Raw genomic sequence first — 19,629 nt, 5'->3', positions numbered from 1 at the left:
GCTGATTACTGATAAAGTACAAAGTTTCTCTTGACATTTTTCCCTGGATCCTCAAAGGCTTTCATCTTTTATCTTTCAAATATATCCCAAGAAGTCAAAATCCATGATGAAAGACCAACGGTTCAGAAAAGTATTATATTAGAAATTCAGGTGAATTAATAATTGTTTGAATAGGTATGACTTTTTTTGGATATTTATGTAAAACACAATTTTCTCTCTAATGTCCTAACATATATTGTGTGTCTCTCTCTCCACACACACACATACACACACACATAGATATAAATATAAATATAGATATAGATCTAAATGTTAATATGAATCTAGATATACAATTATATAGACATACAGATATATACATATATATGAATATATATCTGGGATTATTATATCTTTAACTCCAAAAGTATTTAGAAATGTAAGTTCCTCAATAACTAATAACTCATACCAGCCAGTAATATATGTTGTTGTATATCCAGATATCTGGTATATCTAGATACTTTTATGCATAGATTTGTTTTTTTACATGCCTGTACTCATAAATATGAGGTGTATCCCTCTATTTCACTTAACTATATTTCATAAAATATGTGTTTATTTTATTGTCTGATGCGTGATTGTGTTAGGCATTATGTGCACGGCTTGCTTGGTACACAACTGGTATTGCTGTGTGGCTTGTGGTTATATGACTCTGTTGTGAAAGGTTTCCTCCTTATGCTCAATATTGACAACTACTTGCTTAAAACAGATGTTTAAAAGTCAAACAATCTGGTACAATGCATACTTCCATATAATTTTTATTTATTTGTCAACAATTGAGAGATTTATGCATGCAGTTTTATGTTTACATCAACCTAGTCTGAACGAATTGCTTATTAGTATTTTTACCAATTTTTTAAAAACTTTATTCAAGTATGACTTACATTCTAGAAATGAAAAAAGTGACAATGCATGTATTTTCACTAAGTGTGAAAGAATCAAAACCTTCTTTCCCAGATCTTAAAGGCATTCTGATGGTTTGGATGCTCTGTGATATGTTGCCCTCCAGAAGCTAAAAAAAAAAATGGTGCTTCTCTAGGAACCAGATCCTTAAGGAGGTGAAACCACTGTGTGATTTCAAACATTAGGGGATCAATTTATCAATGTGTTCAATCTTTTAGATGACTTACCTCCCTTGTTATTTAATCTGGATCCTCTGAGTTGCAAATGATATGACAGTTGATTTATAATATAGAATTTTCCAAGGAGGGAAGTGTGGGATTAGGGATATTATATTTTCAGATCCTGTTAACAGTATCCAGAGTCCATATCCAGTTAGTTGGCATTATATGTTTTTTCTTTTTTTGATGCTGTTTGGAATGATATACAATAAAGAAAGAAAAGTACAAGTCATTTAAAGAAATAGTTGATATGTTGGTCCTTTCTATTTCCAGGCAATGGCTCAAGTCTGAAGATATTCAGAGAATCTCACTGCTTTTCTATAACAAAGTACTAGAAAAAGAAGTAAGCTTTTTTTCTTCAAAATCATCAATCCAGTTTTCTGAAATTTGAATGTCTTCATGAAATTGGGCTCATGATTTTTATATGTGACATTTAAACTGCTTCTAGCTAAACTGGAACTGTGTCTGGCTTTTCTGGTGGTTCTTTCATGCATATATTGCTTTATTGTATTTCTCATCACCAAGTTCCTGTCTTTGGTCAGTCACCATTTATTTGCCTTTTGTTTTTTGTTGATCTAGAGAAGAAACCAGACTTAGAAGTAATTTGCATCATCCAACTATATAATTACAGGCCTAGTTTGAACAAAAGTTTCATTAATGGTTGCATTGGCAGCTATGGTATTAAAATTATGTTGATAAAATTTAGTGCAGTGTTTAATGAATATCAAATAGAAATATTAAAATATGAAAATTCCTTCCAAAATCTATGAACATACCAAAAGTTTCTTTGATGTTGGTGGTCAAGAGGATCTGTTGTCCACCACTAAGTGAAGGAGTTTGACAATGGCTACTCATTGCTTAACTGTTACATTCTTTCTTTCCTGATGGAAGCCCATTTCTTTGTTAATATCACAAAGAAATTTCTACTCATATCTCTGTACAAAGGCCCGAAGAAGTTAAAAGATAAGAATTTAATTGAGAACATAGAATGCATATCACATTTCAGCAACTATGCTAATATAGCTTTTTCATGAGCATGGAAATTATGCTGGCTACTAAGTCAAAAAATATACCAAAAAAATTCTAGTAAACAGAGGTGATCATTTCAAAAGGCAGCTTCTGCGTACATTCCCCATGGTACGTATTTGCGGATGCTGACTTTAAGGCAAATTTTAGAGAGCAGCAAAACTTAAGCTCAGTTTTTGTCCACTTGTCCCCAGCCTGCCCTTCAGGGCATCAGGTAGGGCAAAGGGCAGCAAGAGGTCTCAGAAGAGAAATATCTGGATACTCATCAGAGATCCCCCATTCAGCACTAAAACAGGGAGGCTAAAATCCGACAAATACATGACTGTCCCTATATCTTGGAAAAGTTTATGCAAATGTAGCCAATGCAACCTGAAAGTATTTTCAGGAGGTTTCAATGATATTGGCACATCTCATTGATGCTAGTCACTCATTCCAGTCCACAGTTTCTTCATCCAAAATAGGGGCTGTTGTGAGGATTGATTAGCACAAGAAAAGCATGACGTGCAGGGCACTGTGCCCAATGCAGCAGGGGTCACCACCAGCATCAAAAGTACAGCCCTGTCTGGCATTTTTATCCTGCTTAAGTCAAGCAGGGCCATCCCCAGGTAGGCAGCTAATGCTGGCCAGCTTGTTCATGGCATGGGGAACTGTGTGGGCCCCTGCTGATTGCACTGGATGAGAGGAAGGATGGGGAGAACCACTGGCCAAGCTCAGAACAAGCCAACTAAGAACCCAGTCAGCAAACATTTTTGGTCTTGTAACTTCACCCATCACCTCTCAAAGGCATTAAGACAATAAAATAAAATACTAAAATAAATGAATATGTCTTGCATTTCCTTAGTAGTATTCAAAAGTAAAATAGTATATTGGAAGTCATTCCCTTTCCCTCAGTACCCATAGATGTCAGACCCTCGTGGGACCTAGGGCACAGGCACGATTCACAGCTCACTCAACCTTCTGGTCAGGTGCCTCTCTCCTTCCTAGAGAGATTCAGTTACTGATAGATGGTTTTCAGAACAGCTTTACTCATAAACTGTGGTCCTTGGAAGTCACTCCACGGTTCTTGCGGGGGAAAGGAAGCACTCACTGCTGAGATGAACAGGCTTTGTCCTTAGCATGCATGGGCCAACATCTACGCAATTTCTGAATGTGGTGCATGCCCTGGGTACAACTAGGCTGCTGGGCACTGTGTGCAGCTCTTCTCTTGGAGAACTGTTACTCATGGGTTCCTTTCTATCCCTCAGTACCGGGCCACAGCACTGCCAGCGTTCAAGTATTACGTGACTTGTGCCTGTCTCATATTCTTCTGCATCTTCATTGTGCAGATTCTCGTGCTGCCAAAGTAAGTACTTCTGGTTTCCACTGGGATTCTTACCTGGGGTGCCTTTCCACTGGAGCCCAGTTACATCTCAAGGTGTGAAAGGATGCTGATTTTACACAGTGGGGTGATTTAACATGTCATGGCGGAGGGAGACTAACTGAGGACTTGGAGGTGAAGTGGCCCCCATGTGTCTTCCTTAGCATAATGTTGGATTTTTCAAAGTGGACATGTTGATTCAAACTTCTAGGGGTTTAAAAAAATAAATTTAACCTTCTGGTTTTGATGTCGAGATTACTTTGATGCCCAGTCTAAAAAATGTGGCCCAATAAGCTTTACCCACAAAGAGTGCAGTCCCGAGATGTGGTTCCTAATAAATACATACCATTATCTTATGTTGAAAGGGCACAGCCTTTCACTGTAAGACACACTTTGCCCACCTATCCATTTTGTTCAAGTTCTGTGTTACACACCCCTCTCTTATCTCTGAAATCCACTCTGCAGCCATCTTTGATTGCTATAGGTCAAGGTCCAGCCAACCTCTTCCCACAGAGACCTGGGTTACAAATGGGAGAGTCTGGGCAAACCACGTTTCATGCTTTGGGGGGATTCTTTCTGTTCCACCTACTGGTGAAAAACCAATCACTTCATGGTTTTAAGGTTATCTTTCTCTTGCACCTTCTGAATGAGTTCAAGACTAATCAGGTGACTGTCTTCAAGAAATCGAATTCTCATTTTACAATCTAAAGAAAATTCTTGTCCTTATAATAACAAGAAAGTTATTATAATAGAATGTAGAAGGAATGTAGAAGGAAACTTTAAGATAGATTTTTTTTCTTTCTTATCATGTATTTTTTTCTTTCTTAACCTATTTCATTAAGGTCAAAGAAACCACTTTCAGTCTAGTAGTATTCAGTTGTGTGCTTGCATTGAACTCTCATGGTGCAGCCAGCCTTTGCGTTCAACTCAGACTGCTTGGATTGGGTAGTGTTTCATCTCATGAACATGCTGAGCAAACTACAAAGAAGTTGTCTGTTTCTCCCCCTCTGTACTCCAAAGAGTTTTCTTCTAGGCACTAAGCCAAATAGCCAAAAATCACTTCTGGATACAAGTGGTTTTTGATTACATGGATGAATTGTAGAGTGGTGAAAGTTTTGTTCATGTATGTACAATTCATTAGCAATGTGCTCCCTTATAGAAGGGATTTCCAGTAGACTTCTCCTTTCCCCATGAATTGGAAGTACAGTACATCAGCCAAGGAAGCTCTTCTTCAGGACTTACAAAATCTTCAGTGAAGTTTCCCAATGTTAACGTATCAGTTTTCCATTCAAACAAATGTTTACAAATTAAGCTCCTTAGTGTCAGGCCTGCTCCATGGTACTGGAGAGAAACAACTATCCCACTGCACACTGGCTTCTAGACTGGTAGAGCAGAAAAGCATTTTGAAAGCTACGTAGGTGAAACAAATACTACAGAGGGAATGCGTCTTTATTGTTACTTTTACATAGATATATTAAGTTTTCTACATTTTCCTATTGGATGAGTATTTCTACATTCTCTATATTATAAATAATACAGGGTCTTTGTCTTTCACCTACTGGAAGGTGCAGGGAACAGAGAGAGTGACTGGGGCTTTTTAATAGATGCCTCCAAAGAAGACAAAAAGACTTCCAGAGGCCAGGAAATTTTCATGGGATTCTACTTTTAAGAAACACATCCTCGTCATGCCTTTGCTGGCTTGACTTTGATTTTCTTGTCTCTCTTCTGTGGTGTTGCATCTTTATGAGGACCCATGGAAGTTAATTCTCTCAAGCATCGTCACCCATTATTTTTGTGGGTACATACAGGTTTTCCTCAGAGCTTTTCCAACCAACAATACAAAAAGGAAAAGCTCTGAGCAAAATCCACAGCCTCACCTGATGGAGCCTCCAGACCTGCACTTGCTGTAAGAGCCTCATGCTTATTCTGCAATTTCTGCCTTCAGTTTTCTTCCATGTTAATATCTTCATTTTCTCTTTTCCTTTAAAAAAAGTCTTGCTATGAAATATTTCAAAGGTACCAAAAAGTGCAGATATGATATGATAAATGCACACATGTCCACAATCCAGGCTTTGTAAATGTTTACCCTGTGTGCTCTTTACTGTAGATGTGATTTTCTGCCCTCTAGACTGTTAGTATGTGGGTATGCTTCCTTTAAACAGTACCTGTTTTTATTTTGGTTTTATTTACTCAATTTAATATCTTTCTCTTTTTTTAAATTATACTTTAGGTTCTGGGGTACATGTGCAGAACTTGCAGGATTGTTGCATAGGTGCACACATGCCAAGGTGGTTGGCTGCCTCCATCCCCGCCATCACCTACATCAGGCATTTCTCCCAATGTTATCCCTCCCCAACATCCCCACCACCCACTGTCCCTCCCCAGCCCCCCACCCCCCAACAGACCCCAGTGTGTGATGCTCTCCTCCCTGTGTCCATGTGTTCTCATTGTTCAGCACCCATCTATGAGTGAGAACATGCGGTGTTTGCTTTTCTGTTCTTGTGTCAGTTTGCTGAGAATGATGGTTTCCAGATTCATCCATGTTCCTGCAAAGGCAGGAAGTCATTCTTTTTTATGGCTGCATAGTATTTAATGGTGTATATGTGCCAATTTCCTTTGTCCAGTCTATCATTGGTGGGCATTTGGGTCAGTTCCAGGTCTTTGCTGTTGTATACAGTGCTACAATGAACATATGTGTGCATGTGTCTTTATAATAGAATGATTTATAATCCTTTGGGTATATACCCAATAATGGGATTGCTGGATCAAATGGAATTTCTATTTCTAGATTCTTGAGGAATCGCCACACTCTCTTCCACAATGGTTGAACTAATTTACACTCCCACCAACAGAGTAAAAGCATTCCTATTTCTCCACATCCTCTCCAGCATCTGTTGTGTCTGGATTTTTTTAATGATCACCACTCTAACTGGAGTGAGATGGTAGCACAATGTGGTTTTGATTTGCGTTTCTTCAATGAGCAGTGATGATGAACATCTTTTCATATGTTTGTTGGCTGCATAAATGTCTTCTTTTGAAAAGTATCTATTCATATCCCTTGCCCACTTTTTGATGGTTTTTTTTTTTTTTCTTATACATTTGCTTTAGTTCTTTATAGATTCTGGATATGAGCCCTTTGTCAGATGGGTAGCTTGTGAAAATGTTCTCCCATTCAGTTGGTTGCTGGTTCACTCGAATGATTGCTTCTTTTGCTATACAGAAGCTCTCAAGTTTCATTAGATCCCATTTGTCTATTTTGGCTTTCATTGTCATTGCTTTTGGTGTTATAGTCATGAAGTCCTTGCCTATGTCTCTGTCCTGAATGCTGTTGCCTAGGTTTTCTTCTAGGGTTTTTATGGTGTTAGGTCTTATGTTTAAATCTTTAATCCATCTGGAGTTAATTTTTGTGTAAGATGTAAGGAAGGAGTCCAGTTGCAGCTTTCTTCACATGGCTAGCCAGTTTTCCCAACACCGTTTATTAAACAGGAAAGAAATCCTTTCCCCATTGCTTGTTTTCCCAGGTTTGTCAAAGATCAGATGGTTTTAGATGTGTGGCGTTACTTCTGAGGCCTCTGTTGTGTTGCATTGGACTATATCTCTGTTTTGGTACCAGTTTATATCATTCTCTAGTCATCTGTATTTTTGTTTTATTAATTGATGTGTATGGTCTGACTTCTCCCATTTTATTTTGTGTTTCATTTACCTTGCTTTTCTTTGGTCCGTTTCTCTCTTTTTTTCTAATTTCTAATGGATTGATCAAGATCTTTTATTCTTTTTTTAAAGGTAAAGTAAAAGTAAGTTTGTTAGAAAGTAAAGGAATTAAAGAATGGCTACTCCATAAGCAGAGCAGCCTATTCTTTTGTTTCTTTTACTGATTAGGAAGTATATATTTTTTCATTGAAGATTACTATTCAAGTTCATAGAATATGCATCACATATTTTTCTTTTAATGATTACCATTAAAATTTCAATATATTTTTTGTGTTAAAAAAGTATAACTATTATTTCTATGTATTATAATTTATATGTTTTTAATATAATATTATGTATTTTGTCAATATTTTGGGGGGTAGAAGTGGTTTTTTATGACATGGATGAATTGTAGAGTGGTGAGATTTCAGTTCATTCCTCACCTAAGGAGTATACATTGTTCCCAATATGTCACTGTGTATCCCTCACTGCTCCCCTATCCATCCCTCTTTCAAGTCTCCCTAGTCCATTATATCACTCTATGTGCATTTACATATGCATAGCTCAGCTTCCATTTATAAGTGAGAACATACAGAATTTGGTTTTCCATTCCTGAGTTACTTCACTTACAATAATGACTTCCGTCTCCAACCAAGTTACTGCAAAAGACATTACTTGTTTCATTTTTATGACAGAGTCATTTTCCATGGTGCATACATACAATGTTTCATTTATCCACTTGCTGGTTGATGAGTGCTTGCACTGGTTCCATGTCTTGGCAATTGTGAAATGAATTTTAACATATACGCTTAATTCAGTACATTCTAAAGTTACTCATAATCTCTCTTCAATGTAATTATTTCCTAGGATTTTAGCTCTAACAGTAATTATAGTCGATGTTTATTTGTACTTGCCCAAATTCTTTACCAATTCATTTCCTCAAAAATGCTTTTTAAAAATTATTTGTTTCTTCAGATTTATTTTTCTTTTTGGTGATGTATATGATTTGTTAGGGTTTTGGAGGAGGGGTCTATGAGTTAAACAGTAGGACCCTTTTTTGTTTGTGTTAAAAAATTTTTATCTGCTTTGTTTCATATTTGTATAACTGGGAATAAAATTCTAGGTTAACGTTTATTTTCCCTCAGTGTGATAATGATATTACTCTGTGGTATCACATCTTCTATTTTTGTTAATGAAGTATTTCCATCAGTCTCATTGAATTCCTTCCTAGGGAGTCTGTCTTTCCTCTCTGAGAGCTTTTAGATATCTTTTTTGTGGGTGAGGAGGGGGCAGGATTTTTACTATACTGTTTCCATAAATGTATTTGTTTTTATCTACCTAAGTGACTATGTGTGATTTTTCAATCTGAGGACGCAAATCTCTGCTCAGCCCTTGAAAACGCTCTGCGTCTGTCTCCTTAAACATCGCTGCTCCTCGATTATCTGTGCTTTCCTCCTGGCGTTCGCTGCATGTTGTCTTCTCATCCTGTGCTCCAGGTCTTGTCAGCTTTCCTCACACTTTCCACTTTTGTATTTCTTTGGGTTTCATTCTGGTAAATTATTTATCCAACATTGAGGTTATAATCTTTGTGATTTTTTTCATATCTAAGAAGTCTATGACATTCTTAAAACCTTTTTTGTATATATAATTTTGTATTTTGTCTATGGAGTTTATAATCTTTATGATTTAGTTTTCATATCTAAGAAGTCTATGATTCTTAAAACCTAACATTTTTGTATATATAATTTTATATTTTGCCAATGGAGTTTATTTTGTTTTCTTTTACTTGCAGATTTTAAACGTATTATATGGAAATATCTTTTTTTAAATTTTTTTATTTTTGAGACAGAGTTCTGCTGGAGTGCAGTGGTGCCATCTTGGCTCATTGTAACCTCCACCTCCCAGGTTCAAGTGGTTCTCCTGCCTCAGCCTCCTGAGTAGCTGGGATTACAGGTACCTGCCACTCCACCATGCTAATTTTTGTATTGTTAGTAGGGATGCGGTTTCGCCACGTTGGCTAGGCTGGTCTCAAACTCCTAGCCTCAAGCAATGTGCCCTCCTCAGCCTCACAAAGTGCTGGGATTACAGGTGTGAGCCACTGTGCCCAGCAGAAATATCACTTCTTTTATTGTGTTCTTTATGGTTGATAAATATGTGGATTCTGCCATTTAGTCTACCTGTTAAGTCTGTCCTTGTATTACCTGTAATTTTGTCTGTATGTTCATCAACAGCAAGGATAAGGGTCCATGGTAGTTACGTACGTTCTGAGTTGTAACAGCTTCACTATGGGATAGATTTCAGTGTATCTTTGCCAGATGTCTCTGGGATTCACCAATTCAAGTCACAGTATTTTATTAAATCTTTAGACTAAGGTTTCTGCACTAAGTAGGTCATGTGTATTTGGGTCAACACCCATTGGCATGGAGCAAGATTGGTGATCCCAATTTTCAAAAATGATCTTTACTTTATGGCCCCAGTCAGATAGTTATGATTCCTAAAAATTACCAGACTGGTGGAGTTTTTCTTTTTCTATTTCTTGGTGGGATAGCACCTCAGGGCCCCTGCCTTTATTTAAGAGCTCAGTTCTAATATCATATTAATCAAATGCCTGGGAGCATCACCTTCCTTGGGTAGACCATCAGTCTTACACCAAGAGCAGGTATTAGCCCCAGATTTCTCCTGAGCCATTTAGCATCAGCACCTCACAGTGGTCTGCATTTGAATACCGTCTGTGTATTTAGGAAAACTTCTTGCTGATTAACTCATGTATTTAAAGAAATAATTTTGTTGTACTGTATGAAGCATTTTTGTTAGAATAATGGTGCTTCTCACTTCTGCTGACTTTACTTGCTTTCTTAACTTAATTATACTTTTGCTTTGTTCCCTTTGTTTGGCTTTTTCTTTTTTTGTGGTAAACTGCCTCATGTGTTTTTGAAAAAAAGGGAAAGAAATAATTAAATCAGTGAGTGAGTAAATGAATGAATGAATAACTACTAATGGAGAAATTTGTGACCTGGAAAAAGGAAGATGTTTTTCTGAAAGGGAGCCCACCCTCGTCCTTATTCAGCCTATAATTGTTGAATCTAGCTCTAATCTCAGAATTTGAAAAGATATAATGAAACTATTGATTGACTCCTCCTTTGGAGTTGCTCTTTCACTCTGTCTGCCCTGTAGTGTATCTTTATCAGAAATGTGAGCTACCTTCAAAGATCAAAAATGATCAAGCATGAAATGCTTTTGTTATTTTTAGTAGTTTCATTCATATTATCTGCCAAACTAAATGGATTATGTTTAACCAGTCATGAGAGCAATTGTTAAAACAAGGATAAATTTTTTTCCCAGTACAGTTTAGGTAAATACACATTCCATTATCCCAAGAAAAATTAAAGCTAATGAAGTTTTAAGAAAAATTAATAAGCCAAATTGTAATGTTAAATATCTTAGAATTATTATTTCTATTTGGGTCTCTAATATCAATTTTATTACTTATTTCAACACTCAATACTAGAAGTAATAAAACTTGTTCAAATCCTGGGATAGGTTTTGCAGAGTGATGTAAACAAGTGTTGCTGCTGGATTCGATATAAAGGGTATGAGAAAGTAAGTTTTGCAGGGTTTTAAATTTTTTTTTAATTTTCTCCTGAACAACTGGAAAAAATGTTGCAATAATAGAGAGAGAATCCTGGGGCAGGAACAGGTTGGGGAGGGAGAGTGGACTCAAGGGCTCAGTTCTGGACATTACACGCATGTGTGTATTACATATCCAGATGCTGGAGTTTCACACAGAAGGGAATATGTGACCTAGAGAATTTATAGAACCTTCCATGAACCCCCTATAGCTTCTGTAGATTCTATAGAGATGGGTAGAGATACAGTCTGGAAAACCCAGCACTTATGTAGTATTTAAATCCAAGGAGTGGGTATAGGAAGAGAAGACTCTGCACTTTCTGGGGAATACAGTGTGTCTGAAAATTCAAATCTTCCATCCTTATCATTGCTGTAAAGGTAGAACTTTCTTTACTTGGCCAAAGATAATCTCTTTTTTCTTTTCCACATCTCAGAACCTTCAAGGGCCCAGAACATCTCAAAACTAAGTCCTCTCATCAGAGAAAAGCTATTGTAATGGTGATGAATATTTAAATTCAATTTCCTCTTTTCAACTTTTGATTCTTTCTTTTTTCCTTTTTTACTAAATTCTCTTTCATTTTGAAGTTCTGTCATTTAAAAAGGAGGAATTTTTATTTCATGCTAACTTATAATTAAAAGAAAAATTTGCTTTCTTTGGTTCTTATCATCCTGACTGAATCCCACACAACAGATGTGAGTGGAGAGCTGATGAGAGGCTTGCTTTGGGGAGGAAGTGAGGGAAGTGAAGTCAACCAGGAGAGAGGCTGTGAAAGTCATGACATTCAACAGAATGCCAGACAAAGGCAGCATTATTTACCCAGAGAGATGCCTTGTAATTAATACATTTCGTAGGCTTTTTGTAAATCTCCAGTGGGCTTCTTTTATCAGTAAATGTCTATCACCCCTGTCAGGACCACCTTTAAGCAATTTCACTGGGAAAAAAAGCAGAAAGGAACGAGGATCTTGTCCAGATTCAGTCTCTTCCATATTCTATAACAATGCACTTGACTAAAGAACCAATGTCAAAACGGACACTAAAAGTAATTTTTCTTGTCTTACGACAGGGAAGAGTCAAGTTTGCTTTTCAGTAAGTACTTAATCAGTTATGCTTCAGGGTTAAAAAAAGAAGCAGCTTTGCAACTGGACTGTTAATTAAAATTGATTAAGTTACACCAATGTCTTGGTACGCTTAATGGACCTGAACATGCTTTTGATAGAACAGGTAGGATAAATGGTTATAATTAAGAGTCTTTGACCAACCGTGACTTTGTCTCACAGTGTTTCTTGTTCCCTGCTATCTTAGTCCATTTGGACTTCTCTAACAAAGGACCATAGACTATGTAGCTTAGGAGCAATAGAAATTTAGAAGCCAAAGTCTGACATCAGGGTGCCAGCATGGGTGGGTTTCAGTGAGGGCTCTCTTTCAGGTTGCAGACTACTGTCTTCTCCTTGTATCCTTATATGGAAGAAAGAAATAGCTAATTCTCCAGCCGGTTCGCATAAGAGCACTAATGCCACTCATGAGTTTACCACCTTCATGGCCCAATCACCTCCCAAAGGCCCCATTTCCCTCATACCATCACATTGGGGTTAGGATTTCACATTTGGGGTTAGGATTTCAACAGAAAGATTTGGCGGGGGCGGGGGGCGCAGAAGTATTAAGTCCATAAAAACTCAGATGGAAGAGAGGTCCATCTGAACATAAATGCCAATATGCCATAGACTAGAATATTGAACAGCCACAAGTTGAGCATATTGGTGAGAGTTTGAGCCACTCCAAGTCCAAATCTCAGATTCTCACATACTTTTCTATATTCAAGACTATATCACCTACAAATAAAAAGAATTTTACTTCTTCTTTTATAATCTGATACCTTTTATGTTTTTTTTCTACCCAATTTTCCTGGTTAAAACCTCCAATACAAGGTTAAATAGAAGTAGCCACACCATACATCCTTTCTTATTTAATCTCAGGAGAAAAGCATTTGGCCTTTCACCGTTAAGTATGATGTTAACTGTGAGCTTCTCATGGCGATTTTTCATAAAGATAAGGAAATTCCATTTTATTAATCGTTTGTTGAGTGTTTTCATTGTGAAATACTGTTGGATTTTGTCAAATACTTTTTCTGCTGCTATTGAGATGATAATGTGTTTTTTCTTTTATTCTACTAATATGATCTATTAATAAGTTGACTGATTTTCAGATGTTAAAGCAACCTTATCTTTCTTGGGTAAACTCCACTGGTCTTGACATATAAACCTTTTTACTTGTTGCTGGATTCAATTAACTAATATTTTGTTCAGAATTTTTGTATCCATATTCATAAGAGATATTGATTTCTACTTTTTTGTGATGTCTTTGTCTTGTATTGGTATCAGGATGATACTGGCCTCAGAAGGAGTTAAGAACTGTTCCCTTTCCTTCCATTTTATGGAAGACTTTATAAAATATTGGTATTAATTCTTCTTTCAAAGTTTTGGGCCAGGCATGATACCTCACACCTATAATCCTAACACTTTGAGAGGCAGAGGCAGGTGGATTGCTTGAGCTCAGGAGTTCCAGATCAGCCTGGGAAACATGGCAAAACCCCTGGGCAAAGGGGCAAAACCCCATCTCTACCAAAAATACAAAAATTAGCCAGGCATGGCAGCACAAGCCTGTTGGTCCCAGCTACTTGGTAGGTTGGAGCCCAGGAAGTGGAGGCTGCAGTGAGCCATGATTGTGCTACTGCACTCCAGCTTTGGTGACAGAGCAAGACTCTCTCTCAAAAACAAAATTAAAAATTAAGTGAAAGTTTGTGAACACTTACCAGTGAAGCCATCAGCACATGAATTTTTCTATGTAAGTAGATTTTTTAATTGCTAAGTTAATCTCTTTACTTTTTATATGTAAGCCTATTTATATTTTTTATTTCTTCTTGAGTCAGTTTTGTGTTTTATAAGCTATTTTGAGAATGATCATTCCTGGACTGTTAATTAAAATTGATCAAGTTACACCAATGTCTTGGTATGCTTAATTGACCCTAACATGCTTTTGACAGAACAGGTAGGATAAATGGTTATAATTAAGAGCATTTAACCAACCATGACTTTGTCTCACAGTGTTTCTTGTTCCCTGCTATCTTAGTCCATTTGGACTTCTCTAACAAAGGACCATAGACTATGTAGCTTAGGAGCAATAGAAATTTAGAAGCCAAAGTCTGACATCAGGGTGCCAGCATGGGTGGGTTTGAGTGAGGGCTCAAATCAGAAACAGATAGTCAGCTGTATTAATAACATTGTACTCCTTTATCAGCTCTTAATAGATTTTTGACATTTGAGGAAGGAGCAAAGTAGTGGTCATCAGGTACTTTCACAAAACATGTTAACAGCTCTTCTGGGATGCTCTTCACTGTGTCTAGCAGATTATTATAGAATAGGAAGAGTCACATTTTAATACTCTTATTATTTCCAGGTCTATTTGACCTGACTTCAGAATGTTCAGAGTCTCCATCAACTGTCTTCATAGTGGAATAATTATTCAGAAAAATATTGAAATGCATTTTAGGACACAAGTAATTATCAACAAATTCAGTGACAAATTTTCCTAAATTTGTTAAAATACCTCAATCTCCAAAGGCAAGAATCTCTATGAACATCAAGCAGGATAACTATAAAGGAAACCATATGTGGCATATCCTAGTCCAACTTCTGGAAACCAAAAAAGAAAAGAAAGAAAAACATTAAATGCAGCCACACACACACACAAAAAGACACTACATATAAGAGATCAATTACAGAATAAATGGTTACCTTCTTATCAGAAATGATGGAGGGCAAAAGACAATTGAACATCTTTAAACCACTGATGGGAACATGATCAACCCTGAATTAAACATTCAGTTCAAATATTCCTTTTTAAAGTTGAGATGAAATATATTCTGCAAGTTAAAAAAAAATAGGGAATTTGTCACCAGCAAACCTACAAGGTATGCTAATGGAAGTTCCTCCGGCTGAAGTGAAATTATGCCAGAAGGAAACATGAATCTAAGGAAGGAATGGAGAGCACCGGACATGCTTACTGTATGAGAGAGTATAAAAGACAATATGTTTACCTTTTATTACTTTCTCTAAAAGGTAACAGGTGATCTGATGAAAAAGCAATGACATCTACTAAGACTTCTCATGAGAATGGGATTAAATTGTTTTAAGTGTCATGTATTTTTTGAAGTGGAATAATATTAATACTAAGTAACAAATGATAAGTTAGAAAGTGTGTATTGACTCTTGAGCAATTACTAAAAATAAAAGAAGTATTGCTAAAAAACCAAGAGGAAATGAAAAATATTTTTAAACCTTTAATTAATAAAGTGGCAATAATGGAAGAATAGAAAAACAAAAATAAATGAGACAAACATAAAACATAATGAAATGGTAGGTTTAAAATAGTAGCAACAAATATAACATCCCACACTATACAAATAAAAGCAATCTGGCAAATAAACAATAGATAGCAAGAGGGTAAGATTAAATTCAAACATTATTAAATGGGAAAAGACTAAACACGCTAAAGGAAGGTATGACAAGCCATATACTCTCTACAAGAGATGCACTTAAAATACAAAGTTTAGGTACGTTGAAAATAAAAGAATGGAAAACGTATCTGATGTAAATAATAAGCTAAAGGTGAAGCTACTATATATATATTAATATCAGACAAAGTAGTTATGAAGCCAAGAAATATTAACAGAGATAAATAAAGATAACGAGTAATGATAAAAAGGTCAATTCACCAGGAGGCATAAAATAATAAAATGTGCTTATATCTAATAACAGAGCTATAAAATACAGATATGAACACTCTTAACCTACAGTAGACCGTAAAAAGCATCTTACGCATACCTGACAAAACCAAAGAAAAAATGAGACAAATATATATTATAATTAGATTTTAGTATCCCTTTTCTAGTTCTTATTATGCCAATAGGACTTTATAGAAGGTCTGAACAACATTATCAACTTTCTAAAACTAATTGTTGTTTCAGAAAACACTAAACTGAATTGAAATATACATGTTTTACTTAAAACACACCTGGAACATTAATCTACAAAGATGAAACTTATACTAGGCCATAAAACCCTCTCCATAAATTTGAAAAGACAGAAATAAATATGAAAACATAAAAAAATATAGTCCATTATCTAACCACACTAAAATCAAATTAAAAATCATTAACAATAGAATATTTTCAAATATCCCCTAATAGTTTAGTGTTAAACTATATGCTTCTGACTAACCCAGGAGTCAAATAAGAAATACAAGAGAAATGTAAAAATGTTTTAATATCAAAATATAATGTATCCAAATGTGTGAGATGTAATTAAAGCAGCAATTTAGAGGGGAATTTGTAGCTTTAAAATGCTTTCACATTAGAACAGAGGAAAGAGTTAAAAATCAGTTGTCCAAATTTCCATCTTAGGAAGCAGAAAAAGATGAGGAATTTAGAATCAAGCAGTTAGAAGGGAATAAATACTAAAAAGAAGAAATCAATAAAATAGAAAAATATCAGTAGTGAAAATTTACAAAGCCAAAATGTGGCTCTTTGAAAAAAACTTTATAGAGTCCTAGACCATTAGCAAGACTGATCAAGAATGAAAAATGGGGAAAAAATCACAAAGCACCCAAACTAGCAACTCAAGAGGAAAAAGAGGACTCACTAAAAATCTATAGATACTAATAGGACATACAGGAAATTCCATAAATTACTTGAAGCCAAACAGATTTACAATTTAGATAAAGTGAAAGAATTTTTTGATAAGACAGTTTTCCAAAAACTGAGACATAATAGAAATTTTAACTGGGCATGTATCTATTACATTTATTGAATTTGTTTTAAAAATTCTTCCCACAAAGGAAGCTTCATACACAGATTATTTGTGTGTGAATTCTACCCAACATTTTAAGAAAATAAGATGGAAAGAACTGGTCAAATATTAACACATTTTATATTTTTGAATGGATAAAAGTGTCTCATTCATGGACAGAGACTAAAAGATTGAGGCTACAAACCAAAGGCCACATCTATGCCACGTATGGGAGATGTAGCTGAAATAAAAAGAGAAAGGTTGGAAATACAGGATATAGAATCGCTATTCCAGGAAATAGCTTATAAAATAAGGGAAATGTCAATAATATAAATTCCTGACAATGAAGAATTCAAGTGTATTCAGCATTAAAAATATATATATATTTTTATTATAATTCAGTCACCAAAAATTTAACAATCATAAATATTTATGCACTCCAGAATCTATTTGAAATAAATAAAGCAGAAAGTCTTAAAATGTTCAAATACATTGACAAACCTACAGTCCTAGACGGAAATGTTAATATATTCTAACATTGACAGATCAAGTAAGCCAACCCATTAGGGATTTGATTAACTCACAAAGCTACTTCAATAGTTACATTTAGCATGTTCTTCACATGTACCCCAAAACCTAAAATGCAATAAAAAAAGTTATATTTAGAGAAACACTTTGTTACCAGCATAAGAAATACATATAATTTTTAAAAATTCATAAGACATAGACATTGAGCATACTTATCACATCCCAAAAGAAAAACAAATTGTCAAAGTATAATAATAGAGGCCACAATCTCTGATAAATTCTAATGAAATTAGAAATAATAAGAACCAACCAAAAACAGTATTCTCATGGAATTTAAAATTCAGACTTCTGAGTTACTTTTAGTATTAAATGAAAATGGAAATTGAAATTATATGCTTTTTAGAAAAGAGTGATAATGAGTAGCTATGAATTAAAGGCTGTGGGATTTGGCAAAAGCAATAACTAGTCGAATATTTGTGTCCTTAAGTGCACTTATTAGAAAATACAAAAGATTTTTCTAATAAATGGCAATCAAGATAAAATTTATAAGTTTAAATAAGGAAGAAGAAAGCAATTTTTAAAAGTTGAATCAGAAACTAATTAACATAGAGAACAAATGGAAAGAACAGACCTTAATAATAAACCAAGAACTTATTCTTTGAGAAGATCAACAAAACATGCAAGACCTCAAAAATCTGATGTAGAGAAAATAGCATTTAGCGTAAGAAATTACAAATACGGGGAGTTTTTAAATTACATGAAAATATTATATAGAATATTTTACATTTGAAAATCTACATGAAATAGACAGTTTTCTAGAAAAATTATCAAAATTGACTCAAGAAACAGAACAAATAAACATGACAGAAATGTGACATGTCTATTTCTAAAACAGAACCTGGATCAGGAATACAATTGGGTAAACATGAGTCCCAACAGCATCACTTAATAGAGTTATAACTTTAGGCAAGTTCCTCAACCTCTCTGTGTATCAGTTTCTCTTTGGCAAAATGAAGTCATAATAGTAACTACTATATAGGATTATTGTGAAGATAAAGTGAAATATATATGTACATACCTACCCAGTTCTTGGCATATAATGGATACTCTATAGATGTTAGGATGTAGCATCACCAACACCACCGTCATCCCCATCCCCATCCCCATCACCATCACCATCCCCATCCCCATCACCATCATCATCCACATCACCATCCCTATCACCCATCATCATCATTACCATCACCTTCATCATCATCATCACCATCACCACCACCACTACCATCACCACCACCATCATCCCCATTGCCATCCCTATCATCATCACCATCCTCATCACCATCACCATCCCTGTCACCATCACCATCATCATCCACATCACCACTCCTATCACCCATCATCACCATCACCTTCATCATCATCATCGCCATCACCACCACCACTACCATCACCACCACCATCATCCCCATTGCCATCCCTATCGTCATCACCGTCACCATCACCATCCTTGTCACCATCACCAGCATCATCCACGTCACCATCTCTATCACCCATCATCATCATCACCATCATCATCATCATTACTGTCATCATAATCATTATCATCATCATCATCATCATCATCATCATCAGATAATATTACATTTGAGTTTTATCAAACCTTCAAGAAGATATCATTTATTCAGTACTTAAACCGTTTGGGGCCTAAAATAATGAAACGTTTCTAAACTCAGTCTTATGAATCTGGCATTACCTTGATACCAAGAAAAGCTAGGAGAGCATAGTGCTCAAAAAAGAAAAACCTGTCAGAGCTCCTTCGTAAAAACAGAGGAGAAGACAGCAAATAAAAGCTCAGCAGATGAATCACTGTGGTCCCCTTTAGTCATGAGGATAATGGCAGGCACCCTCCACAGCTCTGAGGTGTGGGCTGGCACTCCTCCTGCTGCTGCAGGATCACATCTTACCCATCTTTGTGTCAGAACACCTCAGCATGAGCCTGGTCCATGAGACTTGTCAACAGTCCAGGTGTACTTGGTATATACACACCATCCTGCAGAGTCTCATCATCACTCACAAAATCTGAACAAACCTTCTCATCAGGCCAGGTGATTGAAAGCACTGTGAATCATGTCCAGGACATGACTCAGTGCCCAAAAGTCGTTGATTGGGTCAGTTCCAACTGTTGGTTTGAACTCGTTTTTTAGATGTTGTTAGATGTGTGTCCCTGTAGCCATCACTCTTAATGGAGCAGGTATCTGAGATAGAGAGTTGAAGACGCCTTCTCATCATGACAGCATCAGGGGATATACTCACGATACTAACTGCTCAATTTGTTTCCCTTTCCTGGGGGCTCCCAGGGGTGCACTCACAGGGTAACGTCAGCTTGTGGCTGACTTA

General features: G+C 36.0%; 1 protein-coding gene across 1 annotated transcript in view; it reads left to right on the top strand.

The window, feature by feature from the left end:
• Nucleotides 1-19,629, top strand: part of ADCY2 (adenylate cyclase 2) — a 445,240-nt gene that overhangs the window by 333,648 nt on the left and 91,963 nt on the right. Inside the window, exons 13-14 of the mRNA XM_003932504.4 lie at nt 1,434-1,503; nt 3,431-3,528. Of these exons, the coding sequence (XP_003932553.2) occupies nt 1,434-1,503; nt 3,431-3,528 (168 nt within the window). The remainder of the gene's footprint in view (nt 1-1,433; nt 1,504-3,430; nt 3,529-19,629) is intronic.

Source organism: Saimiri boliviensis, chromosome 1, assembly GCF_048565385.1.
Source record: "Saimiri boliviensis isolate mSaiBol1 chromosome 1, mSaiBol1.pri, whole genome shotgun sequence".
Lineage (NCBI taxonomy): Eukaryota > Metazoa > Chordata > Mammalia > Primates > Cebidae > Saimiri > Saimiri boliviensis.
The sequence above is the reverse complement of the archived record's forward strand: the minus strand, read 5'-3'. Positions and strand labels throughout refer to the sequence as shown.